At 50.0% G+C, this 11,300-nt stretch overlaps 1 protein-coding gene across 2 annotated transcripts in view; it reads left to right on the top strand.

Annotated features, from left to right (window-relative positions):
* The window catches only part of CAPN2 (calpain 2), a 59,154-nt gene extending 48,083 nt beyond the window's left edge, over positions 1-11,071 (top strand). For both annotated transcript variants that reach the window (XM_070602315.1, XM_070602316.1), the window contains 9 exons: positions 16-52; positions 1,059-1,124; positions 2,336-2,393; positions 4,945-5,009; positions 5,987-6,055; positions 6,614-6,692; positions 7,921-8,037; positions 8,290-8,348; positions 10,062-11,071. In XM_070602315.1, the coding sequence (XP_070458416.1) occupies positions 16-52; positions 1,059-1,124; positions 2,336-2,393; positions 4,945-5,009; positions 5,987-6,055; positions 6,614-6,692; positions 7,921-8,037; positions 8,290-8,348; positions 10,062-10,085 (574 nt within the window). In that variant the 3' untranslated portion in view covers positions 10,086-11,071. The remainder of the gene's footprint in view (positions 1-15; positions 53-1,058; positions 1,125-2,335; positions 2,394-4,944; positions 5,010-5,986; positions 6,056-6,613; positions 6,693-7,920; positions 8,038-8,289; positions 8,349-10,061) is intronic.
* Positions 11,072-11,300: the final 229 nt, after the last annotated feature.

The following is an 11,300-nucleotide window of genomic DNA, read 5'->3' as shown; positions in this document are numbered from 1 at the left end:
TCCTTCTCTTTCCAGAGTTGTTGATGATGAAATCGAGGCCAACCTTGAAGAGGTACTTGTAGCTCCTTGAATTTCACCCACTCTGTCCTGGCCAACGCAGGGAGCAGAGGAACAAACATGATCCCAAGGGTTTAGGAGGCCCCCAGGACTTCATGAACACAGCTTGAAACGGAAGACACATCCCTGCCGCGGGGGGCCCATGAGTGCCTCCTGCAGCGGCTCTGGCCGCTGTGTTGGGCCTGAGCAGTCCCCTGCCCGTTAGGGCGGAGTTAGCCCATGTGCATGCGGGGTGCTGTGGAGAAGGACGGGACACCAGTACTGCACTGATCCGTGCGAGGTGCTTGTCACTCTCCCTTCCAGGCCTCAGTTTCCTCATCTGTAAAATGAGAGCACTGGATGACAAGATTTCTCAGGTTGCCCAGAGTTCTAAGCGTTGTGATTGAGCGGTAAATCCCAAAGGGCTTTGAGGGGTACAACTCAGGAACTTCAAATAGGCCCAACCACAACAAATCCAAAGTTGAGGAAGGACAGCACCACAGAGGAGGGAAGTCTGCTCCCTACTGTCCCAGGACCTGGGTGGTGTGATCATCATTGACCCCTCACTTTCCTAAGGTCTGTGCTTGTCCTGTGTCCTCAGTAGGAGACCCAACAATTTCAGAGAGCCTCATGGGCTTGTGCCCACCAGCCACTGCCAAAATCCTTCTAGAACATTCCAGCTAGTCTTTTTTACTTCTGAATCCCCATTAGAGTAGATCATAAAAGGCCCTTTTGGTTAAATGATTAAGAAGATACGTGTGTGAGAAATTAGAGTTTAACTCCTTCCCACATAGTTTCTATTCCCTCTCCTGTGTTTTAACTAGAAAAGGAATTTCTTGTATTAATTCTTCACACCATGCCTTATTGCAATCCCAGTAACCTTAGAATTCAGGCCCAAGAGGTGGAGAAGGGGAACCGTGATCGGGGAGGGGCGGCTGCCCCGGGAGAGAGGGCAGGCAGGCCCCCTGGCGTCATTCTTTGCTTGGGTCAATTGTTTCTTACTTCTGTGCCTCACCTTCCAGATCAACGTCAGTGAGGACGACATTGAAGATGGATTCAAGAAGCTGTTTGCCCAGTTGGCCGGGGAGGTAGGTGTTCCCCGGTCTCTATGCTCTTCACTCTGGTTGAAAAGACAGTCTTTCCCCTCAGGGAGCCTTCAGTTTCAAAGGGGAGAGGAAACAAACAACAAAACAAAGAAATTGCAAATTAACTCCGACTTCTGATCAGATTCCTCGCCCATGTCCTCCCCAGGACCCCTGAGCGATGCCGGGGCTTCCGTTTCCGTGGTCTCTCTGGCTCTGCATTTCTCCTACCTTAGGATTCTTGGCCTCACCTTGTGGCTGTTTTCTCGGTTCCACTCAACTGAGACATGGAACTCGGCCCCTTATCCTTAATTTCCACAAAAATATTTGGGGGAACAGAAGAATGCAAGCAACTTACAACAGAGTCCTAGACTTCCCTGTTCTTAAGAAAACCCTCAGCCATTGAGGCTTTAGTCGGCTACAGATTATTCAGCCTTGTTTCTTCCCAACAACTCCAAAAAAAGTCATCCGCCTCCGTTATACGGAGGATCTAGGTCCCTCCGGTGTCCACCCCAGAGCTCCTCTGGGCCTCCTCACCCAAGTGCTAAAGTAGGTGCCGGCTGCTCCCCCTGCCTCCCTCCCTCCCGGCTTCTAAGGGAACGGGGCGCCACGGAGACTTGTTTCTCCGCTGACTGAATCAAACACACACACCTGGCCCCAGCAGGCAAAAATGACCACAGTCAATCTTGCTCTTCAACAGTGGGGCTTGTCCCCCAGTGACACGACATGTGTGAGTGAATAGAGGCACATGAGCCACCTCTGAGGAGCCCTGGCTAAGAGAAAGTGCTGGGCTGGTTCCTGGAGACAGCTGGTTCTGATCAGCTTTGCAGGAAGCCAGATCTGAGTTTTAAAGGGTGAGGAAGGCATGCTGGATGGGAGGAATGGTGTGAGCGAACCAAGTCAAGTCAGACCACAGACGTGGGTAGAGTGGAGAATTTATCCTTCATCTTCTGTACGGCAACGAACTGGCGAATGAACTCTGCCTAGAGCACGCTGTACCTTACAACACTATCTGAAACACGGGCTGTGGCAGTGCCACTCCAAGTGTGTTCTGGGGAAGCAGCAGCATCTACTGGGGCTTGTTGGGAGTGCACATTCGTAGACTCCAGCCCAGACCTACGGAATGCACCTCCCAGGGGCTTGGCCGGGGCGGGCATCCATTGCTCATGTGCTGCTCCAAGGGAGCCAGTAATGATGCTCTGGTTGCACGTCCACAGGATGCGGAGATTTCTGCCTTCGAGTTGCAGACCATCCTGAGAAGAATTCTAGCAAAGCGTAAGTATCCCCTCCTTGCAAATCCTTCATCCTACTCCTCTTGCGGACTCGAGGCAACATGGGAATCCTTCCCCTTCCATGTCTTGGCTGCTGTGGCTGCACCATCGCTCCTTACAGCCACATAAATACCCCTGCCACCGCCACCATCGAAGAAGTGGTGAAGGAGGCTCTACTCGATGTGATCAAAAGAATAAAGGTTTCCAGGGTCTAGAGATGAAAGAGCACATCCAGGTTTCCGCTGCTTACTGGCTCTGTGATCTGAACAAGGGTATATAACCTCTCTGACTCTTGTTTCCTTATCTGCAAAAGAGGCTTATTACTACTTACGTCTTAGGAGTGGTTGAGCCTCTTAAATGAGGTAACGTGGAAACTGCCGAGCACAAAGACTGCGCTCCATAAATGGTGGCTATTACGATGACTAATTGGTAAGAAAAGGCTGAGTGAGCCCAGATAAGGGCAGCCAGAAGGCCTTCCAAGCCCCTGAATTTCCTGGCTGCATTTATTTAGCAGGGACCCAGTGATGGAGTGACAACATCTCACTGATCAGCCAGAATGGAAGGATCAATGGACCATCTTCTACCCAAACTAAGGGAATGGCCTTCATCTCTCAAATGTGTGTTTAAAGGAGCCAGTCTGACCACTTCTTTACTGGGAGAAATGTCACTTCATTGGAGCCAATGGGCTAGGCAAGTGACTTCAAGGCTCCAGAAAGGCCACTCTCAGCCCAAGCTGTAGGGTTTCCATGAAGAATGAATAAAACCAGATAGAGACTTGAGAAGGAGCTAGGGAGCCCTGCTTCTCACAAACCTCTTCAGCTTGTAACTATTTCTTTCTTTTTTTTTTTTTTAAGATTTTATTTTTTCCTTTTTCTTCCCAAAGTCCCCCGGGTACGTAGTTGCATATTTTTAGTTGTGGGTCTTTCTAGTTGTGGCATGTGGGGTGCCGTCTCAGCATGGCCTGATGAGCAGTGCCATGTCCGCACCCAGGATCCAAAACAGCGAAACCCTGGGCCGCCGAAGCAGAGCGTGCGAATTTAACCACTCGGTCACAAGGCCGGCCCCCTTGTGACTATTTCTTAAGCAAAAATATCAAAGCCAATATCACCCCCCCCCACACATACTATTGATCACCAAGAGGGAGAAACACACACACACATCTATTTTTTTCCTCCTCAAATGATCACAAGAACCATGCTGCCTTTGATAGGATGGCTGTCCACCGAGCAGGGGTTTGTAAATGTCAGAAGTTAGAAGCCTGGATCAGAAACAAACGCGTATGTTGTCATGTCCTGAACATCAGCCCCGTGGACCATCTCTAGCAGTCTCGTGGATTTCAAAGGCTGCCTCTGGTCTAACTCCACGAGATAAAAGGAAATCTTCCACTTAGAGCCCAAGGAGAGTCCAGGGCCAGCGGGGTCTTCCATCCCGGTGAACGTGAACCACCCGCCCCTCGCAGGGACCATAGATAACTGGGATCTGCCCTGTGGCCCCGAACACACGGCTGCCTTAGAGCTTCCGTGATTCACAGAGCTCCCCACCAGGGGCTCAGAATGGCCAGACCAGCGCAGGACTTCCCCAAGGCGGGCCTGGTCCTCACCCTTCCTCCTCCAATCTGGGGGAGGACAAGAAGATGGTGTTTACCCTTGAGGCCACCAGGCACAAGTGAGGTCATGGGCTCTTCAGATGTGTGGCCATGATGAGCCCAAGGGGACTAAAGCCTCATTGTTCCTCCACAGATGGAGGGTGGGGTGGGGGAGGGGAGAATGAGGCCAGGCTTGGGTTCAGCAGCTCCTTGTTGGGGGACAGCATTTGCTTCACCCGTGCCTCTGAGCTCGGTCCCCTCCTCCGGCTGCCTGGTGATGGCTGCCTTCTGCCCAAGGGTCCCACACTGAGCCCCATGCCCATTCCTGAGACGGGGTCAGTGCCCAGATGCCAGCTTTGAGACAATTAGGTTATAGCCTTTCACAAGGACATGACAAAACAGGGGGCTCCTCATGAATCAGTGGGGAACCAGACTCACATTTGTGACAACGGTCTCATACCACCTGCCAACCCCAAACGAGACAGGACTCACCTGGTAGAGCACAGTGGCTCCAGATTGATGGCTTCCGGGTCCTCAGGCTCCTCAGTCAGCTGGGGACATGGATGCTCTGTCGCTGTCAGCAGATGGATGACCCAAGTAAATCTCTTACTCTCACGGGTCCCAGCCTACCAGGAACTCACGGGCCCTCCACTTTTCATTTCCCCGCCTGACGACCACAGGCGACTTGGTACCCGTGAGCACATAAAGACCCAATCATTTATCGTTATTTATTTACTTAAAAAGCACTTATTAGAAACCTGTTTGCCCGCAGCAAATCTACAGAGAAGTCAGGCGAATATTATGCAGCCTCTGCACTGTCCCAGGATGGTCGCCAGGAGCCAGATGTGGCGATTTAAAATAATTGAAGTATTGGAGGGTGCAGATACAGGACATTTCCATCATTGGAGGAGGTTCTATTGGACAGCGCTGCTCTAGAAGATTTCCCTGAAACATTTACTTTGTCTTCTAGGGCAAGATATCAAGTCCGATGGCTTCAGCATCGAGACCTGCAAAATCATGGTTGACATGTTGGATGTATCCTTTAATGTGGTCTAGAGAGAAGGGCTGAAGGGGCTGGAAACTTCGCTCTAGAAGGGTTCCAGCACGCTGCCCTTTAGCACGGCTGCCGTGCCGGCTTGCTGACTTGTGGTAGCACTATGGTCAGCGCGGACCTCCCTTCCTGGGGAAGCATGAGACACTAGAGATGAGGGAAAAGGAGATGCTGCGCGTCCTGGCCACCTCCGCGGGCTCCAAGTGCAGGTCGGCCAGCATCCCTGGGCCTCGTGCAGGAAATTTCTGACAGCACCCCACCATCCTCCGCCCGAAGCAGCTCAGATTTGTTTCCTGAGGGACAGTCTTTCCACTATTTCCTCTAGGGAAATATTCCCTAAACCGTGATATTTCTGATGTGAACCTGCTTCCTCTGGTCACGATTTCCTTCTTGATTCGTAGATCCGGGGCCCACCCGCCATGAGCATCCTCCTCCTTTGCTCTGGCTCCTTCCAGGCCACCCACCTGGCCCTGAGGCAGATGAGCATCCGTTTCCCCCTTGTTCCCGATGCTCACCGAGGAGTGCTGGCCAGGGACGGGCTAAGCCTCTAGACAGTTTTATCTTGTGGGCTCACAGCACCCACCGTGTAGCTCCCCCCACAAAAAGCCTCTGAGAAATACTGCAAATAGGGCTCCCCAAATCAGCAAGGGGCCAGCCATTAGAAGCCCTCTGCAGCCCCCTGAATATCATGTGACAGCTCGTTTTTAGCAGGGTCTAGGATCCTCCCACAGCACCCCCAGAGCAAACAGTAAGCGGACTCAGGGGGAGCCAGCAGGTCCCTATCTGGCCCTTCCTCCTGCCCTTAGACACAGGTTTGACCAATATAAACAGCTAGAAAAGGGTCTTTCTGCAAAGCTCCTTGTGAATATGCTGGTTCCCAGAAAGTCCAGTGGGGAGGACAAACCAGGTGACCCTATGCCGCGTGAACCTGGACCCTGGAGCTCCCCTTAACTGAAGGCAGTTGGATGGGACTGGGAAGCTGGGGTTGAAGGAATTCTACATTCTTTGGACGAAGATTCAGAAATACCAAGTAAGAGCCCAGGAGGGCGCGCGGGCGGGCCGGGGGCTCAGGAACGTGCTGTGCGTGTACTTCTGGAGGCAGCAACTCCTTACCAGGGTGGGGGGGGGGCAGTTCCAAGAGGGTGGGGATTTCACCCGTAACGGAGCTCAGGGTGAGGGAAGACAGGTGAGCCAACGCAAGCAGAAAGAACAAGGACTTCGCAACTTGTGTCTACTCCCTGCCTTTGTCTCATTATTGACGGGAAATGGGGTCATCAAAAAGCCACCCCCAGAAGTGTTCTGAAGAAGCTTGTCTGGATTTTGAGAGCTCAAGGACAAAAATTACATAGAGGATAAGATGGGCCCAAGGCAGTTGGCCAGATGATTTGATGGGCATATTTACAAACTAGCTCACAGAGAGGCAAAATACTATTAGCCATTTGAGGCAGAAACCTGGGTGATTCCTCTCAGGCCAGACTAGAGGCCCGGAGCTGGGAAAACTTCCTGCCCACTCAGCGCACGGCACAGAGGGAACTTGCCCCCTACCCTGCTCCAGGCCATGGTTTTATAACTATTTTGTATGTTCCAGAAAATTTACCGGGAAATCGACGCGGACAGGTCTGGGACCATGAACTCCTATGAGATGCGGAAAGCATTAGAAGAAGCAGGTAAGAGTTTGTGACAGTATTTTCTTCTTTCGTTTTATCTGTAGAATGTATGAATACGTATTCTATACAATCCAAAGTGGTATGCCATGTGAAATCAAGTAGGTGCTGGCTCCATACAGACGACGTTCTTTTCATTCCCCTTGTAAAGACTTAGTGGAAAAATAAACTGCAGTCCAGGATGCTCTGCCTTCTAAACCTTCTCGAATCTAAGTTTCCTTCTGAGCAGGCTGGTAGGTCAAGCAGGCAAGGCCATTCTCAAACAGACTCCCCCCAGCGCCTCTGTTTGGGTGCAGGGTTGGTTGGGCAGAAATGGGATCAACTCCACACTTGGGTAAGTCCCTAGCAGAAGGTGCTATCAAGAAAAGGGACACAAGCTGTGGGAGAACAGCAGCGTGGGAGAGTGGTGTGCTCTGAGGACAAACATGACCACAGGAGTTTGTTCATTTTATTATTGGAATGTAATACGGCAGCAGAGACCCCAAATAACTGACCTAACCAAGATACATCCTCCTCTCACGTAATCCAAGCTCAAGCCATCCAAGCCGGGGCGGTGCCTCCTGCTGTCATGTCGTGTCACCAGCCTTAGAGTGTTGCCCTTATATGAGGGACCTAGGGTGGCCCGCCACCAGAACCATGTTCTGGCAGTGGGTCGACAGAAGGAAAGAAAGATGGACTCCTTGCTTTTTTAAGGGCACACATCACTCTACACACGCATCCCCAGCCAGAACTTTGTCACAAGGCCCCAGGTGGCCGCAGTGGAGGCTGAGAAATGCAGTGCTGATTCTAGGCAGCCATGGCCCATTAAAAATTCTGTTACTATGGGAAAAGGGAGAATTTATATTAGTTTACCATCAACAGTTTCTGCCATACACATCCAGGAAGAATCTAGTCTCCCAGATGATTCAGAGCTAAACGAACAAACAGAAAAGGAAGGATGGTTGACAGCATGAAGCAAGCAGCGTGACCATGGAGGTGGGGACAGGCAGGAAAATCTTACATGTTGGTCAGTAAGGAGGCAGGCAGGCTGACGGCGGACAGCTCGGAAACAGAAGCGACGGCAGAAGGCACTGGCTTTGCAAAATAAAACCAGCCTCATAGAAGAGCAGCCAGGGTACAAAAGCAATTATAACCATAGCATAAATTGCCACATCAGCCCCCTAGCCCATGAAGAGAGCCCCAGGGTGCCAGCTCATACTCAGAATCGGTTTGCCTGTTCGTTTCACTCCAGGTTTCAAGCTGCCCTGTCAGCTGCACCAGGTCATTGTCGCTCGGTTTGCAGATGACCAGCTCATCATCGATTTTGATAACTTCGTTCGGTGTTTGGTTCGACTGGAGACGCTATTCAGTAAGTGGGTGCTTGGGGAAGCCCCGTTCGGTTCTCTCGGGATTCACACGGCCTGCCTTTCCCCAGGGGTGCTGTCATCCGAACCAGAGACGTGTCTGTCCAGTCGAGAATGAAAATCCTTTAATTTGGGGGAGGAGGGAAGAAATAATAGCTTGTAACATTCAATGAAATCAGCTGCCGTATCAGGCAGGAGGATAATGTGGTCTCTGTTTCAGCTCACTCACTGATGACATCCTCTTTCTCACTCCACAGAGATATTTAAGGAGCTGGATCCCGAGAATACAGGCACGATACAGCTCGACCTCATCTCTGTAAGTCAGCGGCTCCTAAGAGGATGGGGGAGGGGGAACTTGGGCTTACTGACCTGCTTTCTAAAGCTTTGCTTTAAGACTCTTTTTGGTCTGTCGGGGATAGGCCTGTAAATGGTTATAAGATCCCGCAATGCACTTTTATTTGCCGTTTGTAGTTTGCCAACTACCTATTGATTCTCGAGTCCACAAAAACACAGCTGGTCCCTCCTCCCATGAGCTTTGCCTTGAGTGCAGCACAAGGTTAAATAAGCAGAGAGCGGCTGCAAGAGCCCTCATAGAAAACTGGACTGATTCACTGGCACGGGAGAAGGTGCTTCTAAAGAAAGCCTTTGGATGAAACTCCAGTGGGTTTTGAGAAGAGCTGTCATTCTTAGAGCAGATCCACCAAACATGCTTTCTGAGCACACTCCTTTCTCTCCCTCCTCCCCCTTTGAAATAAAACTAACAATAATAAATAAGCTCGCCGTATATAATTACCGTGCCCATGTGTCTGGCACCCCAGCAAGGCGCACCTCTGAAATGGTCGTCAGTGCAAATAAAGTTGGTTGATCAATTCCACAAAAATGCAAAGCGTGAAATGTTCTCTTGTCCTCCCGATGACAGGAAGTTCTCTTGCTTCAAAGAAAGAAGCCAGCTGGGTTATCCTTCCAGTAGCACCTGGCTCCAGTCTACACTTCCTCTCTACTCCGGGGAACTGAGCTTGGAGCGGCACAGGCGACAAAGGGCTGGGTTGGGTGGCCAGCACCGGGTGGGAATGGCAAGGTCCCCCTGTACCAGAGGAGCCAAGTGGTAGGGACAGGCATGAGACCCTTGCAAGTCTTCCCTTGAATTCTGAACTCAGGAGGAAGCCAGCCGCTAAATCCACTCTGCTATTATGCATTATAAGGTACCTTTAGTCAACTGAGAATCTATTTTAGCTGGTTACAAATAACACTAAGTTGCTTAAAACTCTGTGTAGCCTAGGAAATATCCCTACCCTGACATTACAATCTAAGCTAGAGGCAATACAATTGTGCCTTGAAATTTGCCATATGGTTAAGTTCTGGAAACGCTAGCCCCTTCATCATTCTTGCTGGGTATCCTGTTCCTCCCATTTCCTGAGACGCGTCTCGCCCACTGGCTTTCCCTCCTGTTCTAGGCCTGCCTTTCACGGGTCCCTGGAGACCCACATCTTTGCGACTAGTCTTTGCTAAGGACGAGCAGCGTCAAGAAAATGTCCCCTTCAGCTGGCAGCGATTTCAGCCCCGGCTGCAGGTTCCATCACCGGGGGAACTTTGCAGAAGTCCTGCTGCCCAGGCCCAGCCCTGACCGATTCAATCAGAATTGGATTTAAAGTTCCCAGATGACTCCAATACAGAACCAAGCTCGGAAACCACTAGTTGAAGGCGTGTCCACACCTCATGACAGTTCTGCTGTGACACTCTCAGACAGAGACAGGAAAATGCGAATTCTTATGTCTGAGTTTCACGTGTCATGCATGTCAGTCAACCCCGTAATCAATTCATGACCTCCTGATTCCAATAACACATACACCACTGGCCCATAAAAAGCTAGACTCAGGGAGAAAAATGTGAGTTAGTGCACTGATCTCTCTTAACCCTTGGTCAGCTTTTCTGGTACAGCCATCAGCCTTTCAGAATAATCTACAGGTGCTTAAATAGCCTTCAGTTTTAAAATTGGTCGCTGAACCGATTTTTTTTTTCTTCCTCACAGTGGCTCTGTTTCTCGGTCCTTTGAAGTCATAACTAATCTGCCTGAAGACTTCTCAGGAAAGAAGATCAGCCAAGGACTCAGCTTCCACAGAGAAACTTTTTATCTGGACCTTGAAATGATGGGAACATTTACTTAGACTGCTGATTATAGTGGGAAATAATCATACTATTTGAGATAGCAGAACTTTCAGATATCCAAGTAAAAGATTTGCATATTATTACAATAAAGACAAGTGATCGCTTAAGATTTGATAAGCTCAAAAAAAGCTTTAAAGCTGTAAATAGGATACACTTTTTACTTTTACACACTTCCCTGTTTATAGCAATATTAAATCAGGAAAAAATGCAGGGAGGTACTTAATAGCTGCACAAACATTAGGGCAATCCCAAAGGACACAAGGCCCTTGCTGGGCATATTTTTAAAAAGCAACTTCCAGTTTAAAGCTGCAGCTGTGGCATTTACCAGACAGCCATTTGGTTTAACCAGATACCAAGGGAACGGGTTACCATTGCCCTTAAGCAAAATGGAAAATGATGCTCCACAAAGTAATCTTGCCAAGGCATCAAGAGTCCAGGAGAGCAAGCACACCTCTGGCACTTGGATTAAACAAGACAGATTTTATAAAATTCCTTGGTTAACAGTAAGTTGTTCTCCTTAAACTCAAGTCTTTGAGCATGTCTGGTCTTACACGCCGAGTGTTATCCATCTTGAAGAGACTCTACTCTTGGTCAGCTGAAGCAGGACACCGAAACCAGGTGTCCAGCTTGCAAGCCAATCGTGATGAGAAACAATGAGCCATCTGCTGCCTGCCTCGAAACTTCGTGAACGTCACCATCTCTGCTGTCCGTGCATGGAGTCGGGGGGACATCGCATAGGGAGTACCTGTGGAAACCACCCAAGCTTGTTTCCGGGCTTCACTTTGGGGAAAATGCTAGCAATGTTATAAAAATATTGCCTTGTTGCCTTATCTTCTTCCAAACGTACTGTTTCAATAAAGAGTTGCCCAGGCAGTGGCATGCCATGCTGTCCTTCCTGGGGGGGGGGGCCTGGTGGGTGGGTTATGAGCACACCCAGTTACAGCCTGCGTCCCCTTCCACAGGGTGTGCTGCCTCTGCAAACCCCCGTAGTGGGAGGAAAAGGCAGCTTCCCCATCATTTCAATGTGGAACTATAAACATTTATAAAAATCCAATTCAGAAGCTCTGATAATTGACCGAAAAATGGGCGTGGCTGTAATTTC

Source organism: Equus przewalskii, chromosome 31 (genome assembly GCF_037783145.1).
Source record: "Equus przewalskii isolate Varuska chromosome 31, EquPr2, whole genome shotgun sequence".
Classification (NCBI taxonomy): domain Eukaryota; kingdom Metazoa; phylum Chordata; class Mammalia; order Perissodactyla; family Equidae; genus Equus; species Equus przewalskii.
Note: the sequence above shows the minus strand (reverse complement) of the source record. Positions and strands in the feature narration are given on the sequence as shown.